Source organism: Hoplias malabaricus, chromosome Y, assembly GCF_029633855.1.
Source record: "Hoplias malabaricus isolate fHopMal1 chromosome Y, fHopMal1.hap1, whole genome shotgun sequence".
In the NCBI taxonomy this organism is placed as follows: Eukaryota; Metazoa; Chordata; class Actinopteri; order Characiformes; family Erythrinidae; genus Hoplias; species Hoplias malabaricus.
Window position 1 is genome coordinate 61,034,543 of NC_089820.1, and position 17,303 is coordinate 61,051,845.

The window sequence follows — 17,303 nt, forward strand, 5'->3', positions numbered from 1 at the left end:
AATGGAATAGGAATGGAATGCACAAATGTTTAACCCCAATAAATTGCCCAAAAAATCTGCAACAAAACAACGAAAAAAAGATTATTTAAAAACGCATTGCATCAACTTTCTACAACAAATGGAAAGTAAAAATGACAACAAAATACACACCTCACTCTCGCACAGTGGTGTCATATCGTCACTTCTGAAAACACGCTTGACCGAAACTGCATACAAAATATGTGCAACCATCGCGAGCACATAAAGGCACCTCTGTCCCCTAACACTACCGTCTACCTTTGAGTCAAGTTTGTGCTGCAGGCGCTCAGACTTTTGGGGCCAAAAACGTGACTGCGGTTGTTGATGACAATTCAAAAACAGACTTGGTGAAAGAGGGTGGCCCCGTTTCTCTCTCGCAATCCAGTCCTGGCACCAAAAACAAAAGGGAAGCTGGGGAAAAGCAAGATAATAATCCAGAAACAAGTGAAAATAACAGGACTAATCAGCCTTTGAGCCAAACAGACACATGCACAATTTTGAAAACGGTAACTACCTTTTAATATTTAAAGCTAGAGACAGAACAGTGAAAACAGGGTCTGTTTTTCCATGCCTCCTTTTACCCCCCCATCCCCTTCCCGAGGCTAGACGGAGGTGTCATGAATATTTATAGAAGACAGTATTCACTGTGGGCTGCGTTGCGTGTGTTTCCAACATCAAGTGAGGTAGATTTGAGCCAGGGAAAAAGAGAGGGCACCCCTACACCTCTGCTTCAAGGCCAGAGGGAAAAAAAATACGCTCTTAAAAACAACCCTTTATCTGCCACTTTCTTCTCCTCTACAAAAAAGTTCATACACAAAGATGGCAGGCTAAATTTGGCTGCAACTAACTGGCTCTCCCTCAGAGTCAGAATCGCTTTGTTGTCCAAATACAATTAGAACTGGCACTCACATAAAACCAATAAAATATATATTTAAGGTGGAACTGTAGCTGACACAGAAAGCACAGCTTGAATAGAAGCATTCTTCATAGATAAGCATTGCTAATAGAATGGAAAACTCTAGATCAGCTGCACAAGCCCAAGGTCAAGCTCTGGAGAATTGGGCTTGTGTTCTCTGAAGCTGCTATCAACCCCTTAGAGCAATGTTCCAACACCCAGCATCCTCTGAATATGCGACTATACATTTAGGAGCCGTTGAACCTGGTCCAAGTCCTGCTCATCCACATCTCCCAGGTCCGGCCGAACCTGCAGCAGCTGCTGTGATCGGTGTGTGAACAGAGCGGTGTTTTTTCTGGGCGGAGTCAGAAGCTGAGAGGCATCTCATAGGAGAACATTACAGACACCAGCTTCCACAGGAACCAATTAAGTGCGCTCAGAGGGAGGAGACTCGCTTCCAAATTATGACTCTTCATGTGTAATAAAGTGCCCTCCTGAGTCCTGCAGACTACTGGAGGAAGAGGAAAGCAGGACCGCCACCTGCCTACAACTCCCACAACCACTCAACATGGCCAGAATTTTGTGACCACCCGTTTACGTCTGAAACGAAGGGTATTAATCGGTTTATTCCCCTATCTCCGCAGTAACAGCTTGTGCTCTGGGAAGGCTTTAAACTAGTGTTGGAACATTGCTTTGAACATTTGATAGCTGCCAAGAGAGCATTATTTATGGCAGGTACTGACGTCTGCGGAATTATTCTGGATCACACACCACCACAACTCATTCCAAATTTATAATTATATAAATAAATATATGCTGATGGTTTGTGGACAGACAAGAATAACAGTTATTTTAAAAATATATTAAAAAAAAACCACCATAAACAAGCTTGAGAATAAGTCTTTTATTTACATTTTTAGAGCAGATATAAAAAGAAACATTTAATTCAAAATGTGCAATAAATCAGTACACAGCTTTCCCTTTCAAGATCCAAAATACTCTAGAACTTCCAACAAAAGTTCTACTGAAAATCTGAAAAAGGAAAATGAAGGGATTTCCCCTCAAAATCGCAACCACGCATTTCAATGGAACAAACAGCACGACAGCGAAATCAACCCAAATCTGAGAAACACCTGCCCATTCCAGCGTTTTACACCGATATTCTGTCCTTTAACGTTTATGAATAAACTACGACTCCAGAATAAAGGAATAAAACGCTGTAAATTCCAGCACACTATCTTAAACGTACCAAGAATGATGAAAGAACTCGCAGAAATACTTCCATCCCTGAAGAGCCGCAACAGGGCTGACCAGGAATCCACTTTAAAATCCACCTTAAATCACTTACAACACAAGTGAACACACCACATATCAATGATAATCCCTTACTTTTTTTTCCTATGTTCATCTTCAAGGCAAACAACACACTGAGGCTGACTCAAAGCTGGACAAATGTGAATGAAAAAGAAACCTCAGTCTCAACGCATGGAAATCGTGTTACCAGCCAGAACTTACATGATCCCAAAATCACAATACAGCACACGGATCCTTCTGAAACACAGGAAACGCTCATCTCACTTCCAAAACTGTCACATACCGCAACACATCGTCATCCACACATTCAAAAGTGAAGCTCAACTCAAACCAAGTCATATTCAAGTAATCAGAAGAAGCCAATGAAACAAATCTTCCCAATGCAGTACTGCGAGAACATACTCTTCATACTAGTTTCCAGTTTATTAGGTACCCATTATTAGACACACATTACCATTTTATAAGATTTAATAATCAGCTTTTGGAACCTTTATTAATGTGAAAATAAGTGGAGATGTAAAATGAAGAAGAAATGTTCAAGATTATCCACCACCCAAACAAAAGTGACCATGTTAAAGGCCCCCGAAGTGAAAGTCTTAGCTTAGTGAAAGGTTTAAGCTTGAAGTCGAGGATTTCTACTTTGAAATTGAAGTGTTCCAAAGACAATCTGACAAATTTAGATAGCAACAGCATCTGATATCATAAACCCAAGGAGCTTTTGAGCTGCAGCTGAGCAGAGGTTGTGTGAGTGAAGGTAGAGGCAGGACGCATAGATGTGTGCGTCCTGAATGACGGTGTAGAGTTCCATCTAAGTCACTTTTAAGGCATTAGGGTTTTGGGCTTTTTTTTTTCTAGATAAGTTTGATGAAAATAGGAGATATTCAGGGTCTAGTCACTGACCCGAGGGCGACTTATAAGGCCTTTGGACAACCACTGACTAGACATAATTTGGGTGATTAATATCCACCACACGAATAATACCTGGAAAGTGTTGGTCCTGTGGTTGATAGATACTTATAAATGTGAAGCTACAGATGGAGCACAGCCAACTGTAAACCTGTTTGACAGGTGTTTAGGAGAAATACTTTAAGGTATGGGTACCTAATAAACTGGCATCTCAACCTACAAATATCACACCCGTCAGGCTCCCCATCCAGAAGAAAATAACTTCCAGTCTGAGTGGACTGAAGGGGTCATATTCAAGAAAATAGACTTATGTTAGGTTTTCTATTGTGGGTAAACACCACGTTTGTCATTTAAAGGCAAGCATTGGTGAGTGGTGTAAATACAAGATAGTAAGTCAGAGGAGGGGGGCGGGAGAGAAGGGAGAGGAAAAAAAAGAGGCAAACTCACCATCCCAGAAACACAGCAGTGGGTGCTTTTACTCTCCATTTACTATTAAGCTCTGTCATTTTACAGTCCACAGCTGACTGCGTATTAGCTTTTTAGTAAGGCTGCAGAAATGATGGAATATGAATAATTTATCGCAATTTGCGCCTCGACAATCAGCTAAGCACAAAAGGCCACGATTAATGCAGTGTGTTTAGTCCTTTGTATGATGAAACCAAATGGACTGAACATATGAGCGCTCTATCAAACCGCGTAAACATCTACTGAATGTTGTAATAAAATCACATAATTCCCCCTCAAAAAAAGTAAAGGTGTAAAAACTGTAAATGTGGCCTTTTCAGTGAAACATACTTTCCGTTAAATCGCAGCAACAAGATCAGGCAAGAATCGCAATGAACCAGAAATCTGTGCGGGTCTTCCGGGTGCGGGATGTCGAGCTCAGACCAGAAAGTGTGCTACCGAACCAAGACATCTTAATGTAAACAAGGAATGTAGGCCTGCATAGGATTCTAGGACTAAACTAGAAAAAAGGAGGGAGGTAATTTGAAATGGAGAACCGTACATACACTTGTTGTTACAGCATGCACCAGTGTCAATTAGAAAAAGGAAAAACACTGTACCGTTAATTTTGTTTCTATTGGGTAATTCAGGTACAGACAGTAAAATTCTTGGATTTTGTAAGAACAAACTCCTGGGAATGATTTTCATTTTCTGGATCTGAACTACCCATCTCTGCTGTCCATCAAGACAAGCAAAGGACAGATAACACAGCAACAATTACAAATGTTCAAACACCCTAAAAAACAAACAAAAGTCAAACCAATCCTGTAACAAGTTTAGTCCGCTCTGTCCTTGGCTTCATGTGTGCTATAGCATTGAACTTAAAATAAATAAAAATGAACAAACCGTTCATTAGGGTGAAGAGCGTGTAATCTCTGAAACATGTGACCAGCTAATATAGCTTATTCACGTAACTCCATGGCGGTGCATACAGTTTCTTTTAAAAGGACAGGGTAGACTTGATGTGTTAGCCTAAGTTTCTATAGTGCAAAAGACGACCACGCTAATTTGATGGAACAGTGCTTTTTGTATTTTAAAATCAACGAACAAATCAAGCCATTCTTCATTCACTCTTGCCAAAGAAACTCCCACTTTAACCTCTCAAAAAATTGACATCATTAAGGCAAAATACCACTGTGCACCTCTCACAAAGCCCCTATTTTCTTTGCTAAAATTATTTAACAGGTAGTACATGTATAAGAAAATTATTCTGTTTCATGATTGCTCTTTTCAGGAAAATAAAACCTGGGTTTTAAAAAGAAAAGAAAAAAACAAACAAACAAACAAAATTCTACAGATTTCTAAACAAGCATGCAGAAGATACTTCGGTAATACACTCTGATCACTCTAGCCACATTCTTAAAACTACTTATTCTTAAACACTGAACAAACATCACCCTTTTCTTCAGACAAAAAATGCAAAACGTGAAGGTTAATGGCACCCGATGATCCCTAGAATGTTTGCAAAACCGTAAATAATTGTGTCGTCATCCCAAAAAAAGTGCAAGAAACAAAAGGGTGTCAGCTCCCAAACAGTTCAGTAGTGTTTTTCTTGCAGGTAATCTTTCATTTTGTTCGGTAAAGGCAATTTCTGAATCAAGTCTATCCGCGTGTACTGGCGAATGACAAAGCGGCACGAGTACTGGAGCGAGCGCACTTGCATAAACCGCGAAACAGGGTTAGTCAGTCTGACGGGGTATGTGGCCGAGCCGGGTAAGCGCGACCTTGAGTAGCAGAAGGCCCCGTTTTCCGAATCCCGGATGGAATTGTCGATAAGATCCACAATGGAGGTGTGGCCTTCTACGTCCGGCTGCTCATAGAAACTGAAGCTACCGTTGGAGTGCTCTATTCTTGTGTGGAGCGTTTTTCCCTGCGAGCGAAAGCTTAAGCTGAGCAGGTACCGGTCATCTGAACTGTCTCGAACCAGGAAAGAGCCGTCGGGAAGGTTTATCAACTTCTCTTCGGCTTCCCATCTCGTGATGGGGCCCCAGTACCATCCCTGCTTTGCTAATTTCTTTAGCTCCATTGTGAGGCTGGTCACCACCATTGGCCCACTGTTCTGGACCGCATCATAGACCCGCCGGACCCCAGGAGCTGAGCTGGGGTCAAAGCTAAGGTGGTGGATGACTGATTCTGCCACTTGTGAATGTGTACCGTCCAATCCAGAAAGGCTCCTGGAGAGTTGACCTCCAGGAACCTGAGGTAGCAAGGGGGAAAGGGGGGCTTCAAGCCTGGAGCCTTGCAGCAAGGCATTTGCAGTGTTCAAAAAGAGTCTGTTGACAGAAGGCTCCATAAAAATATCTGGTGAAAGGAGATCATGGTCAATGGGCTCCTCATCCACGTGAAGAGAACACCCTTCGGTCTGTGGCCCCACATCCATGGGTGAAGTACCGTCTAAGCAGAAAGAACGGGACCCGTCCTCAGGGTAAAGTCCATCATCTAAAGGCATTGTGTACTGTATGTAATCCTGAGCTGCTAGACCAATGACTACAGGCACATGATCCTCCATCTCCAGGTGAAGATCACCGTTCTGGGGGTTGGAACTTTTGAAGGAGCCACTGGACTCTTCGAACAGCCCATCTCTCTGGAGCTCCAGGAAGTCTTTCCGAATGCCGTTGAGCACTGGACTGGAGCCGGAGGAGTGGATCAGGGCCTTTACCTTGGCATCCATCTTGATGCAGGTTTCCTCCGAGTTGGTTGGCCTCAGTGGCCATGGCGTAGGGCTGTAATGGTGGCTTCGAAGAGACGTAGATCGGGAAGAATGCTGCGATTTCAAATCGCTGAAAGTGATGGGCGCAGATGACGAGGAGAACGTGTCGTCATCTATGGAGCAAACGGACGGCGAACTCCCTTTGACCTTTGGTTTCTGTTTTGTGGACAACCTGCGCTTCAACGTTCCCATGAGGCCCTCACTTTTGGAGCGGGATTTGGATCCTTTTGCCTCTTCGCTGTCCAAGTCCCTGCCAACAAGATCCTTGCCATAACAGCCTCCATAAAGAGAATCTTCTGCAGGGAAACTGGCAGACAGGTCCGGCTGGGATACAGCATACTCTACAGCTTTCTCGTCTTTCCCTTTTATGTTTAATGATTTTCTTATTGTCTTGAGACTAATTTTCTTCATCCTGAATACTTCCTCCACTTTGCTGGAAGAGGATGACTCACGCAGAAGGTTCCAGGAAGGACAGAAAAGAGGAAGGTGAACGAGAATGCTTGGTCATAGCTAGTCATGCAGATCTTTCCACAACTGCCAAGCCTAGGGAAAATAAAATAGTATAAAAATACATGTATCAAAACACAAATAACTTTATAATAGCCACATAATACAAAGATTTAATATATACGCCAAAAGGGTCACAGTTAACTTTATCATCATTTTCAGCACTTGATGCATTTTCTTAATTTGACCCTTCGAACCAGTTGTGTGTGTTCTATGTATTCATCTGTTCTCATTCAAAAAATTAGAGTTCAATGAGAGTAAATACACAACTGAATGAGAGTATACTCTTATTGTGATAAGAGATTTCTTTTATTCAATTGTCAAACCTATTTTTTACATGACCTTGGTCCAAGAAAATGTAAAGTCCCACCTCCTGACATTGTTTAAAACCTCCTAAAAACGCAGCTATGTTCCACCCCCACCTCTGCCTCACTCCTGCAGCCTGACACCCCCACCCTGCAAGCTGACACCATTGATTCTTTAGGTTTATGACATAAGAAACCCTGGATGTCTGAATCTGAATACTACCATTTTAAAGCAGTAATACTTTTCACACTGCAGGTAAACGACTGAGGGGTGGGAGGAGACGGCGACAGGGACTTATAGCATGATCAGATCTGTGTATACTAAATGAAGGTAAAAATGTAGAGTCAAATCTGAGCCACAACTAAAGCACTAGGATGTGATTTTCTTATAAATATTATAGAAAAATGTCTTTTTCACGGAGAGATAAATTAATATTAATGTAACCATTGACCAGAAGATTTTAAAATATGCAGCACCAGGCAAATCACAGAAACGTAACACTGATTCATTTTAAAATGCTGGGATTAATCATAAATGTATTGCTATAACCACCCAACTGTCCTGGTGTCTACAGAAGTTAGACCAAGGTATGTTCAAAACGGGTGTTAAACAAAGTGCACTCATATATTCACATAAAACAGGCTCACTTTTGTCTATTAATACGGATCCCTGCTGATGACACCCCTTTTTAATAAACTCATGGCATTATTAATATTTTGGTATGAGATATTTAGTGAGTGTGAAGGAATTAATAAATATCTCACTCCCATGCCTTAATATGTCGCTCCCACGTATTACTGAGTAGTTTGCACCCATTAATTGTATTGTGAAGGGATGTCACAAGCAGGGCTGCGTGATTAAGCGTGTTTTATGCATGAGAGGCAAAGTACTGCAGACAGTCTTCGGTGTAAGGCCTCGTTACTGAGGAGCAGAAGCAGGGAGCACACAAACACAAGAACATCTGAAGAACAGTGAATTAACAGGTAAATAAAGGAAATAAGGAGGAGGTTACCTTTCGGTTCCTAACGCTGTCAGCTGCTGAGCCTCATGTTAAGAAACAGTAAAGAGACTAAACCCCGTTAAAGCGGAGTTTAATTCAATAACACTGGGACTGCGGCGCTCACAGCTACAACATCCCCCTTCTCCCCAAATACCGGCCGAAACAGCCGTGACTCTCACACAGAAAAAGACGCTGTCTCTCGGTAAGACTCCGCACACACGGATCATTCGGTTATTTCGGCTTTATGCAGCTTTTTTGGTGAATTTTAACGCGTTTAAAACTTTTTCTGCGCCGTCCTCCGTTCTCCTCTTTGTTTGCTGTTGCATCATGGGAGACAGCGCTAAGCCCCGAACATAGGCGCGTCACTACGGCGGCCGAGAAGCGCGCAAAGCTGCCTTCGATTTTTATTTTATTTGGGGAAATTTATTTTTAAGTAATAATAATAATAATAAAGACAAAGTTGCGCAGAGATTTTAGAAACGCATTATAGAAAAAGACATTTAACATTTTTTTAACATTTTAGTTAAAAAAGATACTTGTTTAATATGTATTTTATTATATAATATAAATACAATTTATAACATAATTACTATTTGTAGATGACAGAAGACGACTGAATGTATAAATATGTAATGATTATTTCTGAATCTGTGACATATTTCAGTATTGTCACTCTCTCAAGAATGGCATGGGACTCAAATATATAAAACATTTCATTTTAATTTAAGTTGATGCATAATAGACCTGAGGTTGTGGATTCGAGCCCCGCTCGGGTGACTGAAAGGAGTTTGGTGTGCCCTCCCTGTGTCTAAGTGGGTTTCCTCTGGTTGCTTCTGATTCCTTTCACAGTCCAAAACCACACGTTGGTAGGTGAACTGGCTACTCAGGTGTATCTTATGTGTGAGTGAGTGTGTAAGTGAATGAAGACAGCAACAATATGCAAACAATGGCGGCACAGTGGCTGAACAGGTTAGTGTTTTCAAACATTGACACTTGTTGTTGTTTTGTGCCCACAGTCCAAAAACATATTGGATGAATTTGTTCACAGGTGTGAATGTGTGACGTCCTGCAATATCCTGACAACCTGTCCATGTAGGCTCCAGACCCTTTAAAACACTGATCAGGATGAGGTGTGCAAAGTTAATACAAAATATGCAGATTTTATATAAAAATATCATTATGTACTTGTCTCACTTAGCATAATGTGATCCATTTGGTATCTGCTAGCTATAATCGATTTGGGCAGTTAATTTTCTACTCCAAGCATGTAGGGCAGCAACGGTGTTGCCCTGGCAGCAGTTGCTTTACATGTCTCATTTGAAGCGTGTGGCCCATTGTCCCATCTCATGTGTTTGGAGGAGACCTACTTATAACTGGGGAGAATACAGGGTAAAAAAAAGTCTTCAATGTCTGTGCACACCTTTCTGTGGATGCTTTAAAATGATCAGGGCCACCCAAATTTTGACAAACACGTGTAAATGTTCCTCATTTTGATTTAAGTTTTAGGGCTAGCTAAAAAACCTGGGAGAAAAAATAACTTCAGGAGGTTCGGCAGTCGTCTCAGTGTGTGTTATTGTGTAGATTCTCCAATGATTAAAAGGAGGTCTAATTAGTGTCAGTATTGCTTCAGCCTGAGTGGTTGTGTGTTCTGTTGGCCAGGCTAATTGATGTCACACACTTTGCTGTATTGTTTTCCCCACCCTGCTGTAGCTGACAGAGTAGTGGGCTGCTGTGGTTGGATCAGTTGAAGTGAGGAGACAGATACTGTGGGAAGGCATAATTACCTTCCCCTATTAGAGAAAGAAGAGCCTTTCATGCAGGAACTGCACTGTGCTGCCAAGCAGACAGAGTTCAGAAACACTGCACTAACTGTACCTGCTTCAAGAGCACGGTTTGAACTTGACTCGGATTGTGTTTGGAGATAGAGCATGATCTCTCTGTCTTCCATCTCAGGAAAAAATACTGACAAGCAGTTAGTTTAAATCAACAACAACTAACAGTTTCTATTCATATCTTTTAGGGCATATGACCCCAATTTTATGTTATAATTATTCAGTGAATTCAAGCTTATAAAGGCACACTAGGTAGCATTTTTACCATAAAATTACAGCTTACAAAATCATTATGATGTTTCACTGATCTGTAATAGAGAGAATAGAGCCTCTGTCTTTGCCACACTTGGCTCAGCACTGTAGGTGGAGGAGGGTAGGAAACCACAACCCCTCTGTCCATCAGTCCCCCTTGAGCAAAAATATCAAATCTTACCCAGTGTTCCTTTAAACCCCATCTTTATACATAGTACATATGTTTCTTAACATTTCTTCCAAGCAAGGCTTCACAGGGAAGGCTTTAGACTAGATGATGGAACATTGCTGTGAGAATTTGATGACATGCAGCCACAAGATCATTACGTCAGGTTCTATATCTGAAAGATATGGTGTTCTGGATAACAAGAGAATGCAGTTCCAGTGCTACACAGCCAAGTGCTGGGGTGCTATATATACACATTGAGTTAACACTTGGCATTGAGCATTGTGACCTTTGGCTCTAGTGCATCACAATCTATTGCCAATGCATTTCTTTAAAAACAAGCTGTGTCCTGACAGACAAAGCCAGAATATTTAGTTTGTCTTATTCTGACACAGAAATGTCACAAAGCAACACACTCAAAGAGACAGAAACTCACAGTGACAACTATCCCCACTGTTCTCAATACCATCTGACACATACGGAAATGGCGTCTCTTAAGGTTCACGGGTCAAACAGAAGAGTCATAAAACAAGCCATGTCTGAGATGCACTCAGATTTGTGTGTGGCCTCATACAAGTACAAAATATACCCAATACATGAAATATTCATTCATTCATTCATTCATTCATTGTCTGTAACCCAGTAATCCAGTTCAGGGTCGTGGTGTGTCTGGAGCCTACCTGGAATCACTGGGTGCAAGGCAGGAACACACCCTAGTGGGGGCGCCAGTCCTTCACAGGGCGACACTCACTCCCACACTTTCACACCTACGGAGTGGTGTGACTCTTTTTTTTAGTCACCAATCCACCTACCAATATGTGTTTTCGGACCGTGGGAGGAAACCGGAGCACCCAGAGGAAACCCATGCGGACACAGGGAGAACACACCACACTCCTCACAGACAGTCACCCAGAGGAAACCCACGCAGACACAGAGAGAACACACCACACTCCTCACAGACAGTCACCCAGAGGAAACCCACGCAGACACAGGGAGAAGACACCACACTCCTCACAGACAGTCACCCTGGAGGAAACCCACGCAGACACAGGGAGAACACACCACACTCCTCACAGACAGTCACCCGGAGCGGGACTTGAGCCCACACCCTCCAGTTCTCTGGAGTTGTGTGACTGTGACACTACCTGCTGCAGCACAGTGCCGCCTTACATGAAATATTGAAATATGAATATATCGTATCTCTGAATGTAAAGCAGAGTAGTGTCCCTCTTGCTTCGTCCTCTCTCTAAAGTGATGTTACTCTATTTCACTCAGGGTCAAGGTGGGTCAAGGTGGGCCAACCCAGTATCAATGCACACAAGGTAGAAACACTCCCTGAACATGGTAACAATCTATGACAGGACGTCACACACATATTGACACAATTGCATATCCAAACTACATACCAACGTGTGTTTTTGGACTGTGAGAAGAAGCCGAAGCACCTGGAGGGAACCTATGTAAAACACACCAAAGTACTCACAGACAGTGACCCAAGGTGGGGACTGAACCCAGAACCCCAGGACTCTAGAACTGTGTTACAGCAACACTACTTGTAGCACCAACATGCTGCTGTCTGATGTCATTCTGATGTCTTTTGAATTTTCTTGTTTTGCGTAGACAGATGTATCCTCCATTGTAAGCTGCTTCTCTCATCTCCTTTAGTATTTGGACACTAAAGATGGTGTATCAAAATCAGTTTCAGGGTCATGAAAGAGACGATGAGGATCAGTCCGTAAAAGCAGTAGCTTACACGGTTTCTGGACATGACCCAGTTTTTAACGAATACTCAAAGAAACTGCAGGACAAAGAGGGCTGATTGGGGGCTTCCAGTGTGAGGGCAGCGGTGATGGACCAAAAATCAATGCTGATTGTGACCTAGGAACCTTTTATTCCTTTTTCCTGCAGAGGGAGGGTTGCATTTACCAATGGAGCAATGCAGGGATATTAGCATAAAAGACTTGGACAAGAAGCAAGAGAACCTTTTTCAGTGCTATAAGACCTAGCATAAGAAACCAAAGTGCCTTATTTTAAAAAAGCCAGCAAGATGGTACCTTAGTCCCTTTGCCACCTTGTTTGCACGGCTTTAATAAAAGCACAAGCGCTAAGTGATGCACATCTCGCTAATAATCAGGTATTAATATTAATAAGAGCTTAAAAATACCACCCACACCAGCACTTACCATCAGAGTGCAATTATCCTAGAGAATGTAGTGGAGCCTGCTGTAGTGGGAAGGTGTTGCAGTGTGTCTTAGTCTGAAGGTGTTAAGGTATGTTCATACTTTAAATGAGTGGTGTACATGTCAGATGGAAATGTTTGGAAATAAGGCCATTTTCTGATCATTTACACCAATAAAATGGCAGAGTACTACAATTCACTGCATTAAAGTCAAGCTGAAATTAAAAATAGTCCTTTTGGTTCATGTACTAGATCATATTGGGTAGAATTCATTGTGCCATATCATTTAAAATACAATGTTTTTGCTTCTTTGTAATCTTTATTTAAAGTGTAGAGATTATTCTTCCAATAAAATGACTTACGGCATGTGATTACCAATAATAACGCTATTGACATGCTTTTCACCATCAAATCAGATTACAATGGATAATAAAATAATGTCCTACATATTACTTCCTGTGTTAGATGTAAACAAAATCAAACAAAAATAGTTCAGAGTAAACTATCGTCTCAAATATCAGGAAAACCATTCATGACATTTTCACTGAACATCTCCAAATACTCGAGCTGTAGGCATCTGGCTCTTCAGACGTCTGGTTACTAGCGCTATCACTCTGAAAAACACAGATTCACCTCATCATGCTAGTTTGTTTACATCTCACATTTCTGATTGACAAAGAACAGACTTCACCCTCAAAATGCTCTCGTTTCTGTACATGGATTTCAGAGACAGATAAATATGCTGTACTTGGGAAAAAAATCTATAAGTTTGGCCTCAGGCTAATATCATACTATCATCTGGAGTCCATGTCCGTCAGCTTCCACATCACTCAGAAAGTCTGCCTCCAGCAAGTAACAGGCTTTTTGATCAATGGCAAGAAGCATCAGATTAGTTCCACACATGACTATCGTGCAGAATTTCTGTAATCAGTGTTTAAAGGGAGGTTGGGAGGAAAATCAGATTTACTTACTTTGTTCTTTGGTCTGAATTTAGGGGGTGATGGACACATTTCATTCTTTAGTTTTCTTTTAAAGAATATCTTTGATCTAATGCAGTTAAAAAGTATTAAAACCTACGTTCACATACGTTTAACTAATATATACACACACTCACACTCACACACACACACACACACACACACACACACACACAGGGCGGCACAGTGGTGCAGCAGGTAGTGTTGCAGTCACACAGCTCCAGGGGCCTGGAGGTTGTGGGTTCGATTCCCGCTCCAGGTGACTGTCTGTGAGGAGTGTGGTGTGTTCTCTCTGTGTCCGCGTGGGTTTCCTCCGGGTGCTCCGGTTTCCTCCCACAGTCCAAAAACACACGTTGGTAGGTGGATTGGCGATTTAAAAAAAAAGTGTCCGTAGGTGTGAGTGTGTGAGTGAATGTGTGTGTGTCTGTGTTGCCCTGTGAAGGACTGGTGCCCCTCCAGGGTGTATTCCCGCCTTTCATCCAATGATTCCAGGTTGGCTCTGGACACACTGTGACCCAGAACTGGATAAGCACTTACAGATAATGAATGAATATATATATATATATATATATATATATATAAACATATGTTATATATATATAATAGATATGAATGATTATATATATATATATATATATATATAAACATATGTTATATATATATAATAGATATGAATGATTATATATATATATATATATATATATATATATATAATCATTCATATCTATTATATATATATAAAATATGTTTGTCATGATTGGAAAGCAAATTAACCAAAAATGTCTTTTTCTCAGAAGCAGTAGCAGGAGATGAATCTCGTTGTTTTTTGTTTTTTTTTACTCTGGGACTTGTAGGTCTTGACTGATCTATTATTTGTGTAGATTTCCTCACAAAACTAGTTTTAACCTTTAATTACATATTGTGTATTTTTAAATTCTGTGGTAAGAATAGCCCTTGTGTAGCTCAGTTTCCAAAGCATTGAAATAGTAGGAGCTTTGCAAAACACAACAGCAGAGAGGAGGTGTTTTTCATAAGTCTTCAAATGAAAAATGTTCTCATTTCAATGGCACCTAAAAGCGGAACCAGTATCAATTTAGATTCCTCCCTCTCCATTCGCTATGATCAATAAGCTGTGGAGATGCACCTCATCCTTCATCTCAATATCCTCCTCATTGCATCACTTCATGTTTTAAGAAAGTTGTTCTGGGTAGAAAACTGCACTCCTCTACACCAATGAAAAATGATATATTAATTTATCTGTAGTTACTTGATTAACACATGTACATATTTTCCATGGAAAGTAAATATTTTTACTCATAAATATAAAAAGTACACAAATCAAATGAAAAAAAAAAGAAATTGGCACAGTTTGTGAAAGGCTTAAGAATATAGAAAACTGTGATAATCACTTTATTAGAAGGACTGGCGTCCCCTCCAGGGGGCACCCCTCTTTGCGGCCATTGATTCTGGGTAGGCTCCAGACCCATCGCGACCCTGAATTGGATATAGGTAACAGACAATGAATGAATGTATCGCTTTATTGGTCACTGTGCTTGCACACAGAGGAATTTGTTCTCTGCATTTAGACCAATCCGTGCAGTGAAACACACAATTACACACACACTAGTGAACAGAAGCATGAACTTCCCTGAAGAAGACGTGGTCTAGAGCGATCTAGAAAGCAGCTAATGTTGCTCCAAAATGTGTTGATATATTTCTGAATTAATTTTAAAGTTAATTAATAAGTGCATTCCATGAGCCTAATGTTCCCCAAAACTCAACCCCAGCTTTTAAAATTTATTCTAGCAACAGTCACACTTTTCCTTTTTCATCAGAGAACACAACTGATTGTAACATAATACATATGACCAATTTAGATAAGCATGAGCATGAGGTGGGAGGCACGGTAGTGCAGCAGGTCACAAAGCTCCACGGACCTGGAGGTTGTGTGTTCGATTCCTGCTCCAGGTGACTGTGAGGAGTGTGGTGTGTTCTCTCTGTGTCTGTTTGGGTTTCCTCCAGGTGACTGTCTGTGGTGTGTTCTCTCTGTGTCTGTTTGGGTTTCCTCCAGGTGACTGTCTGTGAGGAGTGTGGTGTGTTCTCCCTGTGTCTGCGTGGGTTTCCTCCGGGTGATTGTCTGTGAGGAGTGTGGTGTGTTCTCCCTGTGTCTGCGTGGGTTTCCTCCGGGTGATTGTCTGTGAGGAGTGTGGTGTGTTCTCCCTGTGTCTGCGTGGGTTTCCTCTGGGTGACTGTCTGTGAGGAGTGTGGTGTGTTCTCCCTGTGTCTGCGTGGGTTTCCTCCGGGTGATTGTCTGTGAGGAGTGTGGTGTGTTCTCCCTGTGTCTGCGTGGGTTTCCTCCGGGTGACTGTCTGTGAGGAGTGTGGTGTGTTCTCCCTGTGTCTGCGTGGGTTTCCTCCGGGTGACTGTCTGTGAGGAGTGTGGTGTGTTCTCCCTGTGTCTGCGTGGGTTTCCTCCTGGTGAGTGTCTGTGAGGAGTGTGGTGTGTTCTCCCTGTGTCTGCGTGGGTTTCCTCCGGGTGACTGTCTGTGAGGAGTGTGGTGTGTTCTCCCTGTGTCTGCGTGGGTTTCCTCCGGGTGATTGTCTGTGAGCAGTGTGGTGTGTTCTCCCTGTGTCTGCATGGGTTTCCTCCGGGTTTCCTGTGGGGTTCCTCCCACAGTCCAAAAACACACTTTTGGTAGGTGGATTGGCGACTCAAAAGTGTCCGTAGGTGTGAGTGAATGTGAGTGTGTGTGTGTTGCCCTGTGAAGGACTGGCGCCCCCTCCAGGGTGTATTCCTGCGTTGTGCCCAATGATTCCAGGTAGGCTCTGGACCCACCACGACCCTGAACTGGATAAGGGTTACAGACAATGGATGATTGAATGAGCATGGAGAAGTTAGTGGTATTGATGTATGGATTCTGCTGACAACAGTTCATCAAAATATACCCATGAAAATGTAATTATATTCTGGTCAAACTGCTTTCTGTTTGCATTTGCATTTTGCAAACTCAACTTTTTTTGGAATTGAGGTTTGTAAATAAACTGAAAGAAATTCAGTAAGCTCAATTACATTTTCAGTGCACACCCCCCACTCTTTTCACTGGGGCATTTTTATTGGGATGCCTCTGTCTTCCTGAAAGCAGCTCCAAACGTAAAACTGATCTGATTCAATAGCTCAATAGCTCTTATGATCTTTCTCTAATCTAATCAGTGCGGTTGGCTCCTGTGGAGGAAAGTGTGTGGCATCAGCAAGAACGTACAGAGCTGGCTTTTCAACACTTCCTCGAACCGTTCCAGTGCTTGTGTTTGGGGTTCATATATATATATATATATATATATATATTTTTTTTTTTTCAGCTCTGATGGTGTAGATCCGCTTCCTCTACAGCACCACATCCTCCTCAGGGCCCAGACAGCAAGGCATCCTGGGTAAGGGAGATGCTGCCATCAAGAGGCGTGTGAGTAAATCTGGAAATATTAAATATTAAAACCATACAGGAAAACCCTATTCTAAATACAGAGGCACTCTTCTAGAACTGATATATCCTTTATTCTGCTATTCAGCAGTCTGCCTTCAGATTAATGCTGCTTCCTTGTTTCTGCACTCACTGTCCATTTCATCAGCTCCATTGATCATGTAGTTGCACTTCATAGTTCTTAAATTACAGACTGTAATCTGTTGTTCTTTATACAGTTTTAGTTTCTGCCCGTGCTTATTCTGACCATTGAAGAACAGGG

At 41.8% G+C, this 17,303-nt stretch overlaps 1 protein-coding gene across 1 annotated transcript; it reads right to left on the reverse strand.

The window, feature by feature from the left end:
* Nucleotides 1-1,818: 1,818 nt before the first annotated feature.
* LOC136679114 (suppressor of cytokine signaling 6-like) lies at nucleotides 1,819-8,523 on the reverse strand. The gene is made up of 2 exons (XM_066657417.1): nucleotides 8,173-8,523; nucleotides 1,819-6,890 (listed from the first exon to the last, which is right to left on the reverse strand). The coding sequence occupies exon 2, from the start codon at nucleotides 6,756-6,758 to the stop codon at nucleotides 5,175-5,177; it is 1,584 nt and encodes a 527-aa protein (XP_066513514.1). The 5' UTR covers nucleotides 6,759-6,890; nucleotides 8,173-8,523; the 3' UTR covers nucleotides 1,819-5,174.
* Nucleotides 8,524-17,303: the final 8,780 nt, after the last annotated feature.

What these genes read in the sequence shown, in the direction of transcription:
- LOC136679114 (XM_066657417.1), bottom strand. Translation starts at nt 6,758, where the DNA reads ATGAAGAAAATTAGTCTCAAGACAATAAGAAAATCATTAAACATAAAA.